The sequence below is a fragment of the Eptesicus fuscus genome, chromosome 22 (assembly GCF_027574615.1).
Source record: "Eptesicus fuscus isolate TK198812 chromosome 22, DD_ASM_mEF_20220401, whole genome shotgun sequence".
Lineage (NCBI taxonomy): Eukaryota > Metazoa > Chordata > Mammalia > Chiroptera > Vespertilionidae > Eptesicus > Eptesicus fuscus.
This window is the reverse complement of record NC_072494.1, coordinates 1,260,001-1,282,679: the sequence shown is the minus strand read 5'-3', so window position 1 is coordinate 1,282,679 and position 22,679 is coordinate 1,260,001. Positions and strand designations below refer to the sequence as shown.

General features: G+C 61.3%; 1 protein-coding gene across 1 annotated transcript in view; it reads right to left on the bottom strand.

The window, feature by feature from the left end:
- Positions 1-5,264: 5,264 nt before the first annotated feature.
- The window catches only part of SLC44A3 (solute carrier family 44 member 3), a 36,132-nt gene continuing 18,717 nt past the window's right edge, over positions 5,265-22,679 (bottom strand). Inside the window, exons 11-15 of the mRNA XM_054711755.1 lie at positions 20,781-20,946; positions 16,877-16,960; positions 8,252-8,389; positions 6,621-6,857; positions 5,265-5,403 (exon numbers count right to left, since the gene is read on the bottom strand). Coding sequence (XP_054567730.1) covers positions 5,290-5,403; positions 6,621-6,857; positions 8,252-8,389; positions 16,877-16,960; positions 20,781-20,946 — 739 coding nt within the window. The 3' untranslated portion in view covers positions 5,265-5,289. The remainder of the gene's footprint in view (positions 5,404-6,620; positions 6,858-8,251; positions 8,390-16,876; positions 16,961-20,780; positions 20,947-22,679) is intronic.

Below are 22,679 nucleotides of genomic sequence, written 5' to 3'. Positions count from 1 at the left end.
CCACGTGACAGCCGTGTCTCGGCTGCAGGGGCCCGGCCCTTCCCGAGAAGCAGGAGTCCCAGCCCACGGCTCCCAGACGGGACACCAGTGCCGGGAAGAGGGGGCCCACCCTGGCTGGGAGCTCTCAGGTGGGGAGCGCGAGTGACCAAGCCCAGGGTGAGGGCGCGACGAGGGCCGGGAATCCCCCCAGGACGAAGCACAGGCCCTGTGCCGCTCTCCTCCCCGCTGGCCCACCCAGGCACACAAACCCCTGCTCGCCCTTAGCCGGGCGGCCACCCTTTGCCAGCCCCGATGAATCCCTGAGCCGCTCCATCCCTCTCACACCCCGAGCCTCTGGCAGAAGCTCCCGTGCAGGCCCCCTCGGAGGGAGGGCGGAGAGCCCCAACAGCAGCAGCCGGCACAGCCAGTCAGCCCGGGCGAGCCCGCCTGCAGCAGCGAAGCCCAACTCCAGCAGGAGGGCACGGGCCACCGCACCAGGACACCCCGGAGAGCCGGCCCAGGTGGCTAAGGGGGCTGCTCCGCTGGGCCCACAGGACACTTTTAAGACTGAGAGACATAGCACATCCACCTGAATCATGGAGAGTCCATCCAAAGGAGAGGACAGGACAAAACCCCAAGAAAGGAACTAAACAAGATGGAGACAAGCAACCGGCCCGCTAAGATTCAAAACGCTGGTTACAGGGCTCCTCGGTGAACGCGGGAGAGGAATGAATGAGTGCTGAGAATTTCAACAAAGAGAGAGGAACTATTAAAAAGAACCAACCAGCACTGAAAAATGCAGTAGCTGAGATGAAGAATACACTAGAGGGAATCAACAGCAGATCAGCTGAAGCAGAGGATGGAATTAGTGACCCAGAAGATGGGGTAGCAGCTGACACGCAATCAGAGCAGCAAAGGAAAAGAGAATTTCTTTAAAAGAGGATAGTTTGCCCTGGCCGGATTGGCTGAGTGAATAGAGCGTTGGCCTGCGGACCAAAGGGTCCTGGGTTTGGTCCCGGGTTTGAGTCTATGACACGTGCCCGGGTTGCCGGCTCGATCCTCAGTAGGGGGTGTGCAGGAGGCAGCCGATCCATGATTCTCTCTCATCGTTGATGTTTCTATCTCTCCCCTCTCCCTTCCTCTCTGATATCAATAAAAATATATTTTAAAAAGAGGATAGTTTAAGGGACCTCTGGGACATAGACTGAAAACTTCCCTAACCTGGCAAAGGAAATAGACTTACAAGTCCAGGAAGCACAGAGTCCCAAACAAGAGGAAACCAAAGAGGCCACACCAAGACCCAGCGTATTTCAAACACCGAAGGCAGAAGACAGAACCATGAGGAGGAGCAAAAGCCGTCAGTTGCCTACGAGGGAGCGCCCACACGCCCGTCAGCTGGTTTCTCGGTGGGAACCTCGCGGGCCAGAAGGGACTGGCACGTGGCCTTCCCAGGGATGAGCAGCCATGACCTATATTCGGGGTTACCCGGCGAGGTCATAATTGAGAATTGAAGGGGAGAGCGTTTCTGAGATGAGAAAAAGCTAAAGGCGTTCGTCACCACCAACAGGCATTACAAAAAGTGTGAAAGGAGCTGGTTTAGGTAGAAAAAAAGAAAAAAAGATCAAAATATATGAATAAGAAAATATAGGAACGGGGAAAAACCTCACTGACAAAGGCAGACGCTTGGTAAGAGTAGGGAATCAAGCAATTAAAGCTAGTGCAAAGACTGACGTAGAAAGATCCTGCATAAATACAATAAATGATAAGAAATAAAAAAGGTCAATAAAACCAAGAGCTGGTTCTATGAAAAGATAGAGACAAAATTGATAAATCTTTAGCCAGACACATCAAGAAAAAAGAGAGAGCCCTCCCAAAAAAAAAAAAAAATCAGAAATGAAAGAGAAGTGACAGAAATACAAAGGATTATAAGAAAATATTACAAATAGCTAGATGCCCACAAACTGGACAACCTAGAACAAATGGACCAATTCCTAGAAATATACATACAATCTTCCAAGACTGACTCAAGAAGAAACAGAGAACCTGAACAGACCCGATCAGTAATAAAAACACAGCAAACCAGGTGTCTTCACGGGAGAATTCTACCGAACATTCAAGGAACGCTGTCCTCAAACGCTTCCCAAAACGCTGACGAGGCGGGGCCACCCTCACCCTGACTCCCCAGCCAGACAGACCACAACACAATACAGCTGCAGGCCGGCGTCCCTGACGAACACAGAGGCAAAACCCTCCACGAAATACCAGCCAACCAAACCCAGCAACACATTCCAAGGATAATACGCCTGGATCGAGGGGTGTTTGTTCTCGAGATACGAGGCTGGTTCGATATTCGGAAATCCATGAACGTGATACACCACATGAGTAAAACGAAGGGTAAGCATCATAGGATCCCATCACTAGATTCGGAGAAAGCATGTGGCGAAACCGCCGTCCATTCTGATCAAAGCTCTCAGCAAAGTGGGGGCAGAGGGGACACACTTCAACGTAACAAGGCCACATACGACAAACACATTTTATGTGGGCAAAGACAACAAAGGAAACACAAATGAGGCTCCGTCAACTTAAAAAGCTCCCGCATCCCAAAGAAAACCATCAACGGAACAAAAGGCAGCGTACTGAGAGATATTCGCAAACGGTCCACCTGACAACGGCTCAATATCCAAATGATCCAGAACTCGCACAGCTCAACATTAAAACAAAAAACAAACCCAGACAAGGCCATTAAAAAGGGGCAGAGGGCCCGTGCAGACGCTTCTCCCAAGAGGACACACCGACGGCCAACGGACGCACGGAAAGATGCTCCCGGTCTCCAGCCGTCAGGGAGACTCCAATCAAACCACACGCAACACCACCTCCCGCCTGTGGGACGGCAGCCGCCAGTGAGCCACACACAAGTGCGGGCGAGGACGTGGGGAAAGGGGCCCCGTGGCTGCTGGGGGAGGGGCAGGGGGCGGGGGGTGCAGACGGTGCGGCCACCGTGGGAAACAGACTGGAGATTCCTCAGAAAGTTAAAAATAGAACTGCCGTGTGACCTAGCAATTCCACTGCTGGGAATATGTCTGAAGGAAACCAAAACACTCCTTTGAAAAGATAGACACGCCCCCACGTTCACGGCCGCGAAATTCACAGCAGCCACGATACGGAAGCCGGGTGTCCGTGGGCAGACAGACGCGTGGATGAAACAGCCGGGGCGCAGGAACACACGGACATCACTCACCGGGAGAAAGCAGGAATCCTGCCGCCGGTGACAACAGGGAGGGACCTGGAGGGCACTGTGCGAAGTGGAATTAGTCAGACGGGGGAAGACCACACTGCACGCTATCGCTCACACGTGGAATGTAAAGTGGCATCAACGAACAAAACGGACACAAACTCAGATACAGAGAACTAGATGGAGGGACCTGGGGGTGAGTGCAAAGGGGAAGGGATTAAACAGTACAAACTGCGGCGAGGAGACCAGTGGCGGGATGTGAAGTGCAGCTCAGGGAACACGGTGAGTGCGGGGCGGGCGGGGGGGACGGGGGTGCTGGACTTACCGGGGCGATCGCTTCGCAATTACATAAGAGTCTAACCACCATGCAGTACACCTGCAACTATGGAACACTGTACGTCAACTATAATTGAAAAATAAATTTTAAAAAAGAATACATTACATAGAAATAAAGCACACAAAACGTTCAGATGAATAATTTTATTATATATATATATATATTATATTTATTTCAGAGAGGAAGGAAGAGTGAAAGATAGAAACATCAATGATGAGAGAGAATCACTGATTGGCTGCCTCGTGCACGCCCCCTACTGGGTATTGAGCCCACAACCTGGGCCTGTGCCTTTGACCGGAATCGAACCTGGGACCCTTCAGTCCACAGGCCGACACTCTATCTATCCACTGAGCCAAACCAGCCGGGTCAGATGAGTGATTTTAAAATCACTTTAATGCCGTTACTTTACGACAATCTGTTCGTTTCTCGTCTCTGAAGAGCACAGACGTTTCAGAAAGGAGACACTGGGCCGGAAACAGGACCTTAGATAATAAACTGGGGTTTGTAAAACGAGGTGTCAGCAAACCCCAGCCTTCCCTCACGACACGGAGAAGGTCGGGGGCTGAGTGCACGCGCCGAGGACACGGGGACACGCGCTCGGACGTTTCCTCGGCCACGCGAGGGGCGGGCTCTGGGGCGGGGGCGCTGCTGGCGTTGGCTGCGGCAGGCGGGAGGATGTGCCGGTGCCACGTGCCCACAGAGCCCCGGCCACTTGCCCATCGGCACAGCGACTGCTCCCAGAACCCGCTCCGTGAACGAACCCCTGGCGAGTCCGACGGCGCGCTTAGAGAAGAGGGGCGTCTGCGCTGGCTGAGGAGCCCGGCCACGGCCTCGCCCGCTCGCGCTGCGGGGAGCCAGCCGGTCCCTCAGGACCGGAGACTGCTCGCCCCGCACCGACACCCTGTTCCAAGCTTCAGAGGGGGAAGCAGCGCCCCCCTCTGCCCGTTGCTGCCCGGCTCCCGGGTGGGGCTGGGCGGATGATTGCTGGCCGTAAGCCGGAGGCTGGGGCGCCACCAGCCTCGTCACATCTGGCGCACCGGCCAGCCCGCGTCCCGGCGGCGTCAGGGGGGAGTTGTGGCTCTCAGGGTCACGTGTTCGAACTGCACTCGCGGCTGCGGCAGCTGAGCCGTCCAGGACTGCATGTGGGGGTGGGGCCTGCTCTGGACGGGCAGGCGCTTCCACCGGTGCCCCAACTGCTGCACGGGGCTCGCAGGCAGCCTGGAGTGCGTGTGACCGTGTGTGACCGCGTGTGGCCGTGTGTGACCGCGTGTGACCGTGTGTGACCGTGTGACCGTGTGTGACTGTGTGACCGTGTGTGACCGCGTGTGACCATGTGTGACCGTGTGTGACTGTGTGACCGTGTGACCGTGTGTGACCGTGTGACCGTGTGTGACCGTGTGTGACTGTGTGACCGTGTGACCGTGTGTGACTGTGTGACCGTGTGTGACCGTGTGTGACTGTGTGACCGTGTGTGACTGTGTGACTGTGTGACCGTGTGTGACTGTGTGACCGTGTGTGACTGTGTGACCGTGTGACCGCGTGTGACCGTGTGTGACCGTGTGTGACTGTGTGACCGTGTGTGACCGTGTGTGACCGTGCGCCCCTGAGCGGAGGCCGTAATCGCGGTCCTAGAGGGTCTCGGCCCAGCGAGTGCGAGAGGCTGGAGGGCCCGGCGGCAAGGACCACGCGGGAAGGGCGGGGCGGGGCCTGCGCGTTTACTGGTGACGGCCCCTCCCGGTACCTAACGGGCCGAGCGGACCACGGGCCGGAGTTCCGTTCCGTCTTGGTTCTGCGCGGAGCCCCCGGCGGCCTGCGGCCTCTGGCGGTGTGACCTGTTCATCCTCTTCACGAAGCTCTGCAAGCAGGAGGACGTGGCCAGGGTGAGGGCCTGCGCGGGGCACCTTCCCTCGGCCGCATCGCTCTGGGGACTTAATCCTTCACGTTCCCCCGGCCCTGGCCGGTGCGGCCCGGGGGGCTGGGCATCGTCCCCTGCACTGAAGGATCACAGGCTCCATCTCCTGTCGGGCACGTGCCGGGGACTGTGGGCTCGATCCCCGTGGGAGGGGGGCAGGGGCAGCCGGTCGATGTTCTGCTCTCACAGGGCATTCCCCTCTCGCCTCCATGTCTTTCTCCCTCTCTCCCCGCCCCCTTCTTCCTCCCCTCCCTCTCCCTTCCTCTAAAAATCTTTTTTAAAAAGTTTCCCCTATGAATTAAAATACTGGGGCGGGGGGGGGAGTAGATTTCCAAGTGGGTTTTAAATCTGAAAAGTGGGGATCAGAGCAAGAAGACCTGCCACCGTCCTCAGAAGCATCGGCTGTGCCTGCGGACACGTGACTGCAGGCTCGTGTGTGTGTGCGTGTGTGTGTGTGTGTGTGTGTGTGTGTGTGTGTGAGGCAGGACGCGTTGTTACGGAGCCAGAGGTGCCTGGGCAGGGGGCTCCGCCTGCTCCTCGTAAGAGCACAGGGGCTTTAACACCCGCGTCTTACGGCAACAGGCGGAAGAGGATTGTGCGGACGCCACTCGCCCCGACAGCGGGAGAGATGAGACGCCCCAGCTGTTCCAGGCCCGTCTGCAGGGATGGGCAGGGGCAGCTGCTGCGGGACCGGGCAGCTGCCTGCTATTTCAGACAGCGGCGGCGGGCCGCGCCCGGTCAGCAAAGGGCCCGCGATGGCAGACCTGCCCCCACCCGGCCAGACGGGGCCTTCACTGCAGCGACGGCCCCTAACCGACTGTGGGGTGGCGGGCGCTCGGGGTGCAAAATGCTTTGGGAAGATCAACTGCTGAACCCCCGGACGTGGGAGAGGCCAGACCGAGCCATCAGCACCCACGGGGCTCGGACGGCGAGGCGTCCCCCCGTCGCAGCCAGGGCCATGGGTCAGTGTTCACGTGCGGCCTCGCTCTCCGGGGGTCTCCCCAGGCAGGCCGAGTGGGAGGAGCTCAGGGAGCCCCCACTTCCCCCTGCTGCCCCCCCGCCCCGGGCAGAGGAGACACAGGCCGCCGGTCCCGGGGGGAGGCCGAGGTTCCCACGCCCGTGAGCGTGCCGATGGCAGCGGACGCGCAGTGTGCGCTCACCAGCAGCTCGTGGTCCATGAAGTAGGGCTTGGCGGGCGAGCCGTCGTTCGTGTGCAGGTCAGCAGCCACACACAGGAGCAGGGCGCCCAGCACGGCCTCGAACACGGACAGGAAGCTGTGCGCCACCAGGTAGGCGAGGGCGGCGGCCAGGAGCAGCGGCACGGCCCACGCCTGCAGCGTGCGGTGGTAGTTAAAGGCCATCAGCCCTCCGAACACGGTCAGACACGCCACCAGCACCTGTCGGAGCAAGAACCCGGGGGAGCACTTCAGAAAGCGTGTCAGTTACTGCAGGGTCACACGTGCGTGCGTGGGACCGTGTGCGTGCGTGTGGGACCAAGTGCATGTGTGTGGGGGGGACTGTGTGGGACTGTGTGCGCGTGCGGGAACTGCGTGTGGGACTGTGTGGGGGGGACTGCGGGTGCCCTGCGGCCGAGGCCGCACGTCGGAGCCGCTGGGACAATGAGGGGACGAGAACAGGAAGCTGTGACAGGGAAGCAGCCGCTGGAGGAGGGAGAGGGCTGTGCTTCCGTCCCGTCAGCACCCTAGGCTCATACAAGATGTGGCCCCCCCGCAGCCAGGGCCACAGGTCAGGGCTAACGTGCGGCCCCCCCGCTGCCAGGGCCACGGGTCAGGGCTAACGTGCGGCCCACCACGGAGGCGGGGCCACGGGTCAGGGCTAACGTGCGACCCACCATGGAGGCAGGGCCACGGGTCAGGGCTAACGTGCGGCCCCCCTGCTGCCAGGGCCACGGGTCAGGGCTAACGTGCGGCCCACCACGGAGGCGGGGCCACGGGTCAGGGCTAACATGCGGCCCCCCTGCTGCCAGGGCCACGGGTCAGGGCTAACGTGCGGCCCACCACGGAGGCGGGGCCACGGGTCAGGGCTAACATGCGGCCCCCCCCGCTGCCAGGGCCACGGGTCAGGGCTAACGTGCGGCCCCCCCCGCAGCCAGGGCCACGGGTCAGGGCTAACGTGCGGCCTACCACGGAGGCGGGGCCACGGGTCAGGGCTAATGTGCGGCCCCCCCGCAGCCAGGGCCACGGGTCAGGGCTAACGTGCGGCCCACCACGGAGGCGGGGCCACGGGTCAGGGCTAACATGCGGCCCCCCCCGCTGCCAGGGCCACGGGTCAGGGCTAACGTGCGACCCACCATGGAGGCAGGGCCACGGGTCAGGGCTAACGTGCGGCCCACCACGGAGGCAGGGCCGCGGGTCAGGGCTAACGTGCGGCCCACCACGGAGGCGGGGCCACGGGTCAGGGCTAACGTGCGGCCCACCACGGAGGCAGGGCACGGGTCAGGGCTAACGTGCGGCCCACCACGGAGGCGGGGCCGCGGGTCAGGGCTAACGTGCGGCCCACCACGGAGGCGGGGCCACGGGTCAGGGCTAACGTGCGGCCCACCACACCATGGAAGCAGGACACGCTGCGGGAGGAGCCACGGGTCCCCACAAGGGAGCCCGAGGCCTTGTTCAGCGTGGGCCCCGGGGCTGGGGATCCAACGCAAAGAGGCGGCAGGCGTCCACCCTCGAGGGAGCAGCAAGAGACGGCGCTCCCGCGCCCAGCCCCGCTGCAGGGCTGCGCTCCGGGCCCACCCACGTGCCGGGTTTATTATGTTAGGGCGACGCCTCACCTTGCCTAGAAAGATGACGAAGTCCCCGAAGCGGCTAACCGACGTGAAACGACTCGAGTCCTCGGACAAGAGCCGGAGCGCGTCCTTTGCGGACGTGCAGAACCCGGTCCCGTTGATGGCCGTGGCCACGTACGCGTTCTGGAACGACAGACGGCGGTCAGAAAGAGGATGCGCCTCGTGCCTGGTCTCAGGACAACATGGCATCGGCCGAGAACGTCTGCGGAGAGAACCGGTCCGATACGCCCTGGCGCGTCCTGCCGCTGTGAAGTCTGGGTTATGACAGGTCCTCACAGAGGCGCGGTAAACAGGAGATGAACAAGTACTCGGGTCAGTCGGGAGGCCAGAGCATCGCACGACGGACACACAGGCCCGGCCGGCGGGGCTCGATGGTTGAGCGTCGACCTAGGAACCAGGAGGTCAGGGTTGGATTCCCGGTCAGGGCACAGGCCCGGGTTGCGGGCTCCATCCCCAGGAGGGGGCGTGCAGGAGGCAGCCAATCCATGATTCCCTCTCATCATTGATGCTTCTCTCTCTCTCCCTCTCCCTTCCTCTCCGAAATCCATAAAAGTGTATCTTTAAGAAGCATATGGAACGCGGGTGAGGAGTTACCGTGAAGCCCTGCAGAGTCTGAGGGCGGAGAGGGCGCTGAGGGCCGGACACAAAGCAGGCCCTGGTCGGTGCTGAGCGCTGCCCCAAGGCCGTGGGGCTGGCGTCAGTGAGGCGGGGCCGGCGCCATCCCTTCCCGGGAGCCACGCGCGGCCCTGGGAGGGAGCTGAGCGCCTGCACAGGCCCAGGACCCGCACCCACGCTCATGGCCCCTTAACCTGCAGCAAACGCCATTCCTCTGGGGCTGGTACAATACTGCAGTGCTTCATACACAGCCACGCCACGCACACCTTCACTTCCTGCCTTTGGGCCATTTCGTTAAGACAAACTTCCAGGAGTGGGATTACTAAGTCAGAGAGAGCGTGTGTGCACGTGTGTGTGTGTGTGTGTGTGTGTGCGTGTGCGCGCGCGTGTGCGTTCACATGAGGCGGTTTCTTGGGCCGTGTCTCCGAAGCACCTTCCCCTGTGACCACAGGACCATTTCCAAAACACCCGTCCCTCCGTTCCCTCCAGCCTTCACCGGAACCGCGGGACCAGCCGCTGCGGCGAGGAATCGGTCGCTTTCCGGGCCCACGCACAACCTGCTCGGTGTCGGCCGCTCTTGGCTGGGACGAAGGATGAGCGTTTCCTCTCGTGACACAGGAGCCCGTCACACGGCCCCTTAGCAACGTCGCCAGGCCACACGGGTCCCCCCAGCCATGCAGCCCGCAGCCCACGCGACGGTAACAGGTCACAGCGTGAAGCCAGGGCGCGGGTCTGCCCACGCAGCTCAGCACTCCCTCCTCAGCACCAGGGAGGAGGGCCGCCCGCCCACAGGCACGGGGACGCTCTCAGTCAGACGCGGGGAGGCCCCGTGAACCCCCTCAGAGGCCCACACCTTCCCGGCCGACGGAGAGGGACCTGCATCGCCGGCTTGTGAGTCCCCGCGGGCGCGGGTGGGGGCCGACCCGGAGGGGACGCACGCCTGGCGCAGGGAGGCGCAAACTCACCGGCTCGCTACCTAACGAAGCAGCTTCAGTCACCCCAGTTCCCAGGGCCTCTGACGGAGTCATCGCTCCTGAGAACAGGTGGGGGGGGGGAGGCGGAGGCATAACCGTCCTTTTATGGACGGAAACCAAGATCAAGCACCTCCACAGCCCCCGCTCCCCATGAGTCCGAGCTCCCCCGGACGCCGGGACGGCACTGCCCGTCTTCACCGGAACAGAGGCGCCTAAAGGCTGTGGTTCAGAGGCACCGGCTCCGCAGCCAGTCTCGGGGCTCAGATCCCAGCCCTGCAGCCGACCTGCCGGCTGCCTGTCAGTGGGTGGGAAAGAGGGGGGGCAATGACCTCACCTCTCAGACCTCAGCCCCTCCCCCGGGGGTTACAGCACCCGCCGCCCAGGGAGCGGAGGATGAAAGCCGAGTCCCCATAACACAGCCAGCGAAGCGCCGGGCGTGGGAGGCGCGTCTCCGGGGGCGTCAGTCACCGGCCGCGCCACGCAACCTCTTACCGCTGGAGAGGCAGCTCTGCCCGCACCCAGGACGGGAGGCCCCAGTCCCCCCCCCAGGGCAGGAGGGCAGGGCTGGCTCCCAGGCCACCCCCACGTGTCCCCACCTCTAACGCCCCCTCCCCCCAGGGCCACAGCACATTGTCAGTGAGGAGGAAGTGCAAGTTTCCACCTGCAAAGGGGGCGGAGCTGGGACATGAATTGGGGTGCACAGCCAGTCCCGCCTCCTGCAAATCCAGAAAACGCCACACCAGGCAGCCTGCTGCCCTCACGGGGGGTCCCAGCGCTCTCCCGCCGTGAACCCCGGGGCGCGAGCATGACCCGTGGAGGGGGTGGCGGGCGGAGGGAGGCCGGGCCCAGCCCGCGGGGAGGAGAGATGCTGAGGCCACTGGGGGAGAGGCAGTAGGGCCCCCTCCTGAGCCCCGACCCTGGGGCACGCCAGCAGGTGGGAGCCGGCGCCCGAGGGGCTGCTGGGTGGCGGCAGGAAACACGCCCCCCCCCCCCCCCCGCCCCCCGCCTCGTGTGGGGCCGGGACAAGCAGGTGTCTCCGTTCCTTTCCATCTAGAGCGCAGCCGCGGCGCCGGGGACAGCTGCTGGGGGATTAGCTGCCCAGGAGCACGCCTCGCCGCGCACCACCCAGCGGCACACGTGTGCGCTCTTCTCGGACCCCCGCACGTGGGCGCGGCTCTCCGCGCTGGCCACCGGCTGCGCCCAGAACCGCGCCCGCGCCGGGGGGGCTGCGTCCCCGGAGCCACTGCGTCCCCGAGAGAGCGGCCGCACCGAGGCCTGGGACGAGGCCACCTCCTGGGTTACGTCCGTTACCGAAGGAGCGAGCGGTGCCCCCTAAGCACGGTCCCCCCCTTCCACGGCCCAGCCAGACAGGGCACAGGGTCCCCGCTTCCCCTGGGAGGCCCTGTCGCCACGGGAGCGGAGAGGAGAGGAGCCGACCGGCCAGGTGGCGTGGGATGAGCCCAGTCCTGGCACAGAGAACACCGAGAGCCTTGCCACGATGGGGGGGGGGGGGACCCCAGGGGGGCAGGGAGAGGCTCTGGGGTGTTCCCGAGGCTCCCACCGAGGCTTGAAGACAGACCCACCTGAGGCGCAGCGGACAGCTCGGCCCTGGTGGGTCAGATCCACCAGGTCCCGTTCCCACGCCGCCCCTCCGGCCGCCCTCAGGCTCCGGGAGAACAGAGGGCCAGAGTGCAGGCTCCCGCGGTCAGAACGCAGAGCGCGTAGGGGCGTCAGAGGAGCCGCACGGGGCCCGCAGCCCAGGCCTGCCCCCCCCCCCCCCCCCCCCGGGCGCCGCGTGGAATGGCAGCCGGCGGTCTCCACGGAAGCCTGGGCCGGCGTCCTCAGGACACGGGGACGCCCGTGTGGGTGCCTGCACCGCCCTCTCCTGAGCTTGGCGACACCCCGCGCTTTCCGGTGGGCCACAGCCTCGGCCGGGCGAGAAGCACGTTCCAGGGGCTGCGGCCACTGCCCGAGAGCTGGGAGCGCATTCTGGGCCGTCCAGGCCCCTGGAGCCCCCGGGTAGGGTCCTGTGTCCCGTCCCCCCCCCACCCCCGCCGTGGGTTTCCCAGTGTGAACGAAAGGAGCCACATGCTAACCTGACAAGCTCAGGGGAGGCCTGTGTGGCTGTCTTGCAAACTCAGAGACCTGAAATAACCACAAAAGATGGTCTGAAAATTAAATATTTAACTACAAACAGGTTATAGTGGGCAGTCATGTCCTAGGCCGATATCTTCCCTGACAAAGATCAACTTAGATCTTTCCTGAGCCCATTTGCCTTTTTGCCTCTAAGATAACATATCTGTGAGATGTCTGTGAGATGTCTGGGTAACTTGTAACTTCCTTCTTTTGCTGGAGCCCCTGGGGCACAACCAAATGTGGTGGGCGCCAGGACAGATACTTCAAATTCCTTCATTATCATGTTAATTGTTCCTGTACCCACCTAAGTATGTGTCCATCATTTTACTTTTTATCCAATCCCAGGGGTTTCCCACCGTTTGACTTTATCCCACCTCCTTAATCCGTCACCAATGAATTTCATGTAGCCCACCTATGTCCCTCCTCTGATGGCAATGTATAAATACAGATGTAACCCACCATTTCCTCGGAGCATTATCTCAATTCATTGAGGTTCTGCTTCCCGGCATATGTCGACAGTTTGGCTCAAATAAACTCACTAAATTCTTTACAGGTTTCAATGGTTTTTTTTTCGTTAACACCAGCCAGCATCGCCGCAGACAGAGGCCCGTGTCCCCCAGGGACAGGTGTGCGCATAGGGAGAAAGCCCACGAGGCCGGGCCCTGTGCCGGAGTCCCTGCTGCTCGGCGACCCCTCCCCCGTCGGGCCCGAGGTCAAAGGTTGGACAGAGCATGACTACGCGGTGGCCGGGCAGACAGAGGTGCGAGGCGCACCTGTCATTTCTCCAGGGAGACACACGTCCGGCGTTTATGCTGCGGACAAGGCGTGGGGAGCGAGGCAGGGCGCCCCCCCTCCTCCCCCTGCAAGGGACTGAGTGCCGGCCTCGGCCTGGGTGTCCCCAAAACGCAGCCGCGGCCGCCGGCCTCCCTCCCAGGACCAGGGAGGGCAGGGGAGGCTGTAAAGCAGTGGCCAGCTCCTGGATGTTCCCTCAGGAAGACTGTCCGGGGCCCGGCCGTGTGCTCAGTGGTGGAGCGTGGACCTCTGAGCCAGGAGGGCCCGGTCAGGGCGCCCGCCCCGTTTCAGGCTTCATCCTGTCGGGGGGGTGCAGGAGGCAGCCGGCCAATGTTGAGCGCTGATGTTCCCCCCCCCCCCTCTCTCTCTCTCTCAAATCAATTAAAAAGCAGAAGAGTGCCTGGTTCTGGTGGTGAGAAATGGCTCCCCTCAGCACTGCCCAGCGCCTGCCGCACAAAACAAGAAAAACAACACGGGCCCTGCTCTTTTCAATCTGGTTTCCAGGGCAATCTTCCCCCAGCAACTCACTCCGGTGCCAGGAAACTTTCCAAAAGGCCAAATTCCTGGCCTCCCGCTCAGCTCCCTTTCCTTTCCCGCTGCCAAGGGAGGCGGACGCAGCGCTGACCACCGTTTCCCAGCGTCACCCGGAACCCCGAGGTCTTTCTTCCGCTCTGCCTCCCAGCAGTTCATCCCGACGGCAGGTGCCCTGCCCCCGTCCATATTCCCGTCAATTCTATTTTTCTTCCTCCTCCTCTGCTTTCTCAATCGCTGACCCCTCAGGCCGCCCAGCTGTGCCCAACCAGGAGGCACAAATCTGACCCATCAGACCATGCAAATGTGGATCCCCCATCAGCATTAGAAACGGACCAATCAGGGACCAGGGCAGGAACTTTCTCTACAAGAGCCCACCTCTCTTTGGTCTCCAGGGAGAGCACTTCCGGTTTCCCGTTTCCGATGGGCCACGTTTCCCCGTTTGCGTTGGTTGCTGGCAGTGACACTTTGTGGTGATAACGCGAGGCCACCTGCACCAGCACCACGATCAGACTCCACAGGATCAGACTCCATGGGACGGGAGCCTGTTCGCAGCCTGATGCTCTGCAGCTGGATAGGGCCAGGCGAGCCTGCCTCACCTTCACATGGGTGATAACAGCGGGCGTGGCTGATGCTGAGCTCCTGAGGATCTTGGACACCTTTGAACTCCCGGGGGGGAAGGGTCTGGGTTGATGTAAGGCGATGGAATTAAAGGAATGCTGAAAACACGGGACAGCGCGGCAGAGACACGAGCGTGGATGTGCCTGAGAGGGTGGTTTTCTGTCGCGTTTTAGCCGCAGAGCCCGGCTTCAAAGGAAACCTTGGGTGGAACTCCGCTCCTCACCCAGACGGGGGTGGCTGCTCAGGGGGGAAGGCAGGGGAGGCGCGGGGCCAGGGCCCACTTCCCCTCGCCCATCTCTCTCCCCACCGTCCACAGGGAGCCCTCAGCTTCCCCGGGAGGGTCACGGAAGGGCCCTCCGTTCACAACCACAGCCAGGGGACGGGACGGCAACTCAGCTCAGGCCCACGGAGCCACAGGCCAGCACGTTTGTCTTTTTTGTTAAAAAATACCCGGGTCCGGGTGAGGCCACATGCCCCTGGGTCTGGGAAAGGCCACGCACCCCCAGGTCCGGGTGAGGCCATGTGTCCCTGGATCCGGGTGAGGCCATGTGTCCCTGGATCCGGGTGAGGCTGGGTCCCAGGTCTGGGTGAGGCCACGCGCCCCTGGGTCTGGGAGAGGCCACGCGCCCCTGGGTCCGGGTGAGGCCATGTGTCCCTGGATCCGGGTGAGGCCTCGCGCACCTAGGTCCTGGTGAGGCCACGCGCCCCTGGGTCTGGGAGAGGCCACGCGCCCCTGGGTCCGGGTGAGGCCACGCGCCCCTGGACCCGGGTGTGGCTGGGTCCCTGGGCCCCGGTGAGGCCACGCGCCCCTGGGTCCAGGTGAGGCCTTGCGCCCCTGGTCCCGGGTGAGGCTGGGTCCCTGGGCCCGGGTGAGGCCATGTGCCCCTGGGTCCGGGTGAGGCCTTGCGCCCCTGGGTACGGGTGAAGCCGGATCCTGGGTCCGGGTGAGGCCGTGTGCCCCTGGATCCATCCGGGTGAGGCTGGGTCCCGGGCCCGGGTGAGGCCACGCACCCCTTGGGTCTGGGTGAGGCCACGTTCCCCTTAGTCCGGGTGAAGCCGTGCCTCTGGGTCCGGCCGAGACCAAACCAGAGGGAGTCGGACCTCCGTTACCACCATTTGTCCACCATCCAGAGCTGAGGGGTCAGTGCTGACATGTACACATAAGGAACTGGTGGACATTGAAATTGGGTCTCAAAAGAACTGTTGGTCCAGAAAGAAACTCACTACAGACTGATTCATTTGCCTGTCAGCATAACTATTATTGCTCGTCTCACATTCAGTTCTTATAAGTATATCTCTAGTGACATATGATCTCGCTTATATAGGGGAAATGATGAACGACATAGACTGAGGAACAAGAACAGAACCAGAAACAAGGAGGCATCGATCGGACTATCGGGCCTCAGAGGGAGGATAGGGGAGGGTTGGGGGAGGGGGGAGAGATCAACCAAAGGTCTTGTGTGCATGCATATGAGCCTAACCAATGGTTAAGTTCAACAGGGGGTTGGGGCATCCGTGGGGAGGGGAGTGGGATGGGAATGGGGGGATGAGGACAAATATGTGACACCTTAATCAATAAAGAAATTAAAAAAAAATAGATGTTCATTGATTTCAGAGAGGAAGGGAGAGGGAGGAGAGAGAAACATCAGTGATGAGAGAGAATCATGGATCAGCTGCCTCCTGCACGCCCCACACCGGGGATCGAGCCCGCGACCCAGGCCTGTGCCCTTGACCGGAATTGAACCTGATTCACAGGCCGACGCTCAACCCCTGAGCCACGCCGGCTGGCATATTTGTCTACTGCTGGTCCCGCTACTGCTGTCTTTCCAGTCCGCCCGTGGCTCCTCAGCCTTGGTTTTCCCGTGTGCACGTCTTTTACCCCGGTCCGTTTTCATAGCACATCGCGGATGTCCGTGGAGTCAGCGGGGTCTGGAGGGTGCACAGCTCTGAGGAGGGAGGCGGGCCTAGTCCACGGTGACAGGCAGCCCCAGGCCCGGCCCCGCCCACTCCCCGGAAAGGTGCGGGCGTCTCCCCGAGTCTTTGGCTGGAGGCAACCCCAGTGGAAACGAAAGGCACTCCCAGGTTCTCAGGAAGAGCCTCACAGAGAGCTTGACCACAGGAAGACTCCCCCTCTCCCCCCCCCCAACAACGAGAGGCGCCCTCGGAGCCACCGAGACAGTCAGCGAAGACGTCCCATCAGTGCCTCCCGTCTCGGCGCAGAACTCCGCTACGCGAGAATCTGCGGACGCCTAAATGCAAACAGCCCGCTCCCATACAGACACAGCTCCGCAGACGCGCGACGAAGGCTGTGAAAACCTCCTAGGTTAGCGACAGAAACACAAAACATAGTTGAATGTCCATCCGTTTGAGAGACTCCAGAGAGGGAAAACAATCTGGAATTCAAACCATCACAGTGTGCAATTCTTCTGGCTCTTACAGGAAGATATTTATAGCTTGAAGGGGAAAGGCGGGGAATATATACGTCAGGGAGGCAACTCTTCCTGTTGGAGGGAAATTACAGTCCCGGAGACGACACCGAAGACGAGCTGTCCCCGTCGGGCCTGCGCCCGCCGGCCCAAGGCCGCCAGCAGCCCGCTCGCCCGGCGGAGCGCAGCACGCCCTTCACATGTTTGAAATGGCGGGAAACAGACTTCTGGACACGTGGAGATTCTACGGAATGCCAACGGCAGTGCCCGCAGGAAAGCTTTCCTGAGCACAGCGGGCTGGGCCACTTCCCTTCGTGCGTGGCTGCTCGCCCACGGCCACGGCAGGGCAACTGTGGCTACGACTGCAGGGCCCAGAACCCTAAAACAGTTACACGACCCGGCGCTGCCAGACCCTGACCTACAGGACGAGCCCTGACCTGCCAGACGGAGCCCTGACCCGCCAGACGGAGCCCACCCGCAGCCCCGCTGCGTGTCCCGGGCGCGTGGAGACCTACCTGGTGGAGGGGGCGCAGGTGTCCGTCCAGGCAGCAGAGGCAGCAGGCGCAGCACCTGAGCAGGCACCTGGACCAGGCGCTCGGCTGCGGGGTCAGGAGCAGAAGCAGAGAACAGAGTCAGAACCTCCCGGAGGGAAGGCGAGGGGCAGGCTCTGCGACTGCTTCTACCCGGAGCTCACACGCCCGGGGACGCCCTGCAGCAGCGCTCAGAGCGCGAGAAATTCCCCTGCCGCACACGCCACGGCCACTAATCATTGTTACTATTATTACTAGAGGCCCGGTGCACGGATTCGTGCACTGGTGGGGATGTGGCCCGCGGAGATTGCCCGCTGTGGGAGTGCACTGACCACCGGGGGGCAGCTCCTGTGTTGAGCGTCTGCCCCCTGGTGGTCAGTGCACGTCATAGCGACTGGTCGACCAGTCGTTCTGTTTAGTTGCTGGGCTTTTATAGATAGATAGATTACTGATGACCGAAGTGTCTCCCTCCTGGGCTCACCTGTTACACCGCTGTCGCCCTCAACAGGAAGGGAAGTGGGTTCGCTCATATGAACTATCAAAGGTAAACTTCAGCCCCTACTTGGCGTGAAAACCTCTCTCCCTTCACCTCCCTTCCAGTGTCTTCAATGAGAAGCTTTGCTTTTTCAAACCAGCTCAGCGTTGTGACAAATTCACGCCCCAAAGTCAGTAAAACAAAGTATGCTTTGCAGACGCTAGTCATGTGGTCGCATGAAAAAAAAAGGTTCAAGTCTAACTTTTTGGGGAAATGGATCCGGTAGTGAGACGTGCAGGGCTGCGTTTTAAGAGAAGTTAGTCCTATGAGATGCCGCCTGGACTTGTGTATAAGGCACGTGAACAATTACAGAAACCTCGGAGGGCATGACCGATGCATCGCCCCGGGCCCGAGGTTTCCCAAGAGGCCTGACAACAGCCCGACACGGCCTCTGGGAGGCCCAGGAGCACCGGCCTCCGATGGACGCTCTCCTCCCAATGGCGACTCGCTGGCGGGAGACGTGGTCTGGAGACCGCTCAGCCTGGCCCCTGTGGGTGTGCCACTTACCCCGCGAAGGCCACGCAGGGCAGCCCGCGAGGCCGCGGGGCACGTCCTCCTGAGCCTGGGAGGGACGTTTCCCAGCAGGCACCTCGCTCAGAGGGTGCGGCCCTCGGGCCACGGGGCCTGGGCTGGTACGTGACCTTTCCGACCTCTGCCGGAGGGACCGGCTGACTTCTTTACACTGAGGGACCGGCTGCCCCAGAGTGTAAGATGCCGGCAGCACAGGGAGGGGGCGAGGTGCCCGACTGCTCACCCACTCATGATTACACACACACACACACATGCATACACATACACACACATACATACAAACGCACAAAGATGTAACTATATTTCTAATCTACTAGTACATCTCTGTCTCTATCACTACACACACATACATACAAATATAAATCTGTATGTCTCTGTCTACATCTCTATCTCTGTCTCTATATACACATACATACACACACACATACATACACACACATACATACAAATACACATCTATATGTCTCTGTCTACATCTCTATCTCTGTCTCTACCCACACACACACACACTCGGCACAGGCTCCCGGCACCGCCCCTCCGGCGTGTGAAATATTCGGAGCTGACAGCGGGTGAGACCCCGCGGGCTCACCAGAGGCTTCCTCCCCATGAAGAATTTGGACGAGGGCCTTGTCCACAGAGTGGCCCCAGAAATAACACGCCCCAGCCTGTTTACACGCAGGACAGACGGCTAATTACTGAGCATCTGCTCCTGGCACTGGCCGGCAGCGACCTCACAAGGTCCTCTCCCCTCACTTCCCTTCCTGTCTCTGAACCTCGCATGTGCGGGGGGCTCCCATACACACACATGTAATTAAATGGGGCCATTTTTTCTTGTTAGCCCATTTCATGTCTATTTTATTTCATTTTTTTTAATTTTTAAAATATTTTTTTATTGATATCAGAAAGAAAGGGAGAGGGAGAGAGAGAAACATCAATGGTGAGAGAGAATCATGGATCAGCTGCCTCCTGCACGCCCCACACTGGGGATCGAGCCCACAACCCGGGCCTGTGCCCTGACCGGGAATCGAACCGTGACCTCCTGGTTCATAGGTCGACACTCAACCACTGAGCCACGCCGGCCGGGCTCATGTCTATTTTCATTATGAGATCAGCCAGCAGGATGGAAGGAAGTTTCTTCCACCATAAATACCTACAGGGCTGTCTATCTATTCTGTTCAAGACACCCTCCTCCAAGGCCCCTAAAATCGAAGGATAAATTTCAAACACAGGAGCCAGAGCAGCTGGATTCCACCTGGAGGTGGAAATGCCCCTTTAATTCCCAAAATGCACGCATTTTTTTATCCCTTGAAATTCGGCCCTGAAAGTCTCACTATAGCATTTATTCCCCGCAAAAAAGTTCAACAGAACTCGGTTTTAAAGCGGGCACATGCCCAGTGCTCACAGAGCGCCCTGTCCACCAATCACAAGGGTCACGGTGACCGGGCCGGCGGCGCCGCCTGCGTTTCCAGATAGGAACCTGGGCAACCTGAGCAGAATCCACCCGGCTCCCCCACCGGCGCTAACGCGGACCGCGGACCGCGAGTGTGGACTTTAAAACGCGGCCACGTCGGGCGGCTGCTGGAAGGAGCACAGAAGGGCGGCCTGGAGTCAGGGCGGTGAACTCTGACCCTGGCTGAGGCTGCAGCGGGGGTGGGGTGGGGGGGGGCGGTGTGTGGGGAGCAGAGCTGGGAAGGTCCCACCTGCCTGCCCGTCGGCTGGGAGCAGCCTGCGCACAGCTGTCCCTGGAGCTCCCGTTCCACCGCCATTCGTGACCAAACGGCAGGGAAATGCCGCCAGGGAGCCCCGCACAGAGGCCCTCAGTCCCTGCTCTGGAGCGGAGATTGGGGCCATCTCGCCCATTTCTCACTCTGAAGCGCGCTCGCTTTCTCTCTCTCCCTCTCCCTGTCCCTCTCCCTGTCCCTCCCTCCCCCCGCCTCCCTCTCCCAATCCCTCTCCCTCTCTCTCCCCCCCCCTCTCTCTCTCACACACACACACACACACACACACATACACACACTCACATACACACACACATACACACACACATACACACACTCACACACATACACACACTCACACATATACACACACACACTCACACACACACACACATACTCACACACATACACACACATACACACATACACACATATACACACACACACATACACACACACACTCACACACATACACACACACACACACACACTCACACACACATACACACTCACACACACACACACTCACACACACACACACACACACACACACCAGTGACTCCCCACGGCGCCCTTTAAAAAACACAAAAGGCAAGAAATACTTTAGCCTTAAAATACAAACAAATACTGTTCTAACCTTGTAGTGTATTTTCCCCCTAAAAAAAAAAAGCATCTGCCGAAACCGGTTTGGCTCAGTGGATAGAGCGTTGGTCTGCGGACTGGAAGGTCCCAGGTTCGATTCCGGTTAAGGGCATGTACATTGGTTGCGGGTACATCCCCCGGTGGGGGGTGTGCAGGAGGCAGCTGGTCGATGTCTCTCTCTCATCGATGTTTCTAGCTCTCTATCCCTCTCCCTTCCTCTCTGTGAAAAATCAATAAAATATATTTAAAAAAAAAAAAAAAGGCATCTAAATATCCTTAAAAAATGGTTTACATTTTCCTCGAGGAATTCCTCCCATTTGTTCAGCATTTAAGCTCCGCCTCCCCGCCCGCCTCCCCGCCGTGTGGGCGGGAAAGCACAGACAGCGACTGGGATGGCGTTTGCTGGGGGGGCCCTGATGGCGTGACCTCCCCCGCCCTCCCGGCCGGCTGCCCTGGGCCTCACCTTGCCCTTCAGGGCGCTGGAGATGAAGGAGATGAACGTGAGGGCGGCGCGTGGAACCCTCACCACGGGGATCAAAAGCGACCCTTTCGCCGCTGTCCCCTGGTGGTAGCAGAGGAGGATGGAGAGAGATGACAGGAGGGGGCGGTCGGGAGGGTCCTGTGCATTCCTGGGGGCAGGAGGAGAGGACAGCGTTTCAAACCACGGCTGAGAGGGACCACCAACTCTGGTGCAGACGGGCGATGGCACTAACGGTGCCGCCTGGAGTGGGGGCCCGCCTGGAGTGGGTGCCGCCTGGAGTGGGTGCCCGGCCTGGAGTGGGTGCCGCCTGGAGTGGGGGCCCGGCCTGGAGTGGGTGCCGCCTGGAGTGGGGCCCGCCTGGAGTGGGTGCCGCCTGGAGTGGGTGCCACCTGGAGTGGGTGCCCGGCCTGGAGTGGGTGCCGCCTGGAGTGGGGGCCCGGCCTGGAGTGGGTGCCGCCTGGAGTGGGTGCCCGCCTGGAGTGGGTGCCCGGCCCGGAGTGGGTGCCCGGCCTGGAGTGGGGGCCCGGCCTGGGTGCGGGTGCCCGGCCTGGAGTGGGTGCCCGGCCTGGAGTGGGGGCCCGGCCTGGAGTGGGTGCCCGGCCTGGAGTGGGTGCCCGGCCTGGGTGCGGGTGCCCGGCCTGGAGTGGGTGCCCGCCTGGAGTGGGTGCCCGGCCTGGAGTGGGTGCCCGGCCTGGAGTGGGTGCCCGGCCTGGAGTGGGGGCCCGGCCTGGGTGCGGGTGCCCGGCCTGGAGTGGGGGCCCGCCTGGAGTGGGGGCCCGGCCTGGGTGCGGGTGCCCGGCCTGGGTACGGGGGCCCGGCCTGGAGTGGGGGCCCGGCCTGGAGTGGGGGCCCGGCCTGGGTGCAGGTGCCTGGCCTGGGTGCGGGGGCCCGGCCTGGAGTGGGGGCCCAGCCTGGGTGCGGGTGCCTGGCCTGGATGCGGGTGCCCGGCCTGGAGTGGGGGCCCAGCCTGGGTGCGGGTGCCCGGCCTGGGTGCGGGTGCTCGGCCTGGAGTGGGGGCCCGGCCTGGGTGCGGGTGCCTGGCCTGGGTGCGGGTGCTCGGCCTGGAGTGGGGGCTCGGCCTGGGTGCGGGTGCCTGGCCTGGGTGCGGGTGCTCGGCCTGGAGTGGGGGCCCGGCCTGGGTGCGGGTGCCTGGCAGTGGTGCAGAGCATGTGGCAACGTGTCCCTACACCTCGGCCACAGGGAACAGCGTTTCCTGGGCTAAGATTACTCCTGTTGGTGGCACTTAATGCCCTAAACAAACATAGAACAGAAAACTTTTTAAGACACTGGTGGGGCCCTAGCTGGTTTGCTCAGTGGATAGAGCGTCAGCCTGCGGACCAAAGGGTCCCGGGTTCGCTTCCGGTCAAGGGCACAAGCCCGGGGTTGCAGGCTCGATCCCCAGTGGGGAGCATGCAGGAGACAGCCGATCAATGATTCTCTCTCATCATTGATGTTTCTCTCTCTCCCTCTCCCTTCCTCTCTGAAATCAATAAAAATATATTAAATAAATAAAAGACTGGTGGGGTAAAAGAAACCAGGTTCCCTCTTTGCAGCAGCCACCGCCCCACCCACCCTTTAAGCTGCCTGGAACCTCGTGTTCACGCTCGGAAGTTTCCCTGTGATGGTCTGCACGGTACAATGGCACGGGGAACGCTGGCTGCCTGGCTGGGTGGTGAGAATCGCTCCGGAATCCGGGGCTGGGCCCCCGGCCAGGGAGGGACGGCGCTCCCCCGGCGGCTGGCGGGAAGTCTGGCTTCCGCACCGCCCCAGGCTCTGACACCCAGCTGATCCCTCCCGCTCTGAGGGCTCCCCGTGGAGTCATTTACGGGACAGGACGCATCCTGACACGGCTCCCAAGCACGCAGAGCCAGCTTCACAGGC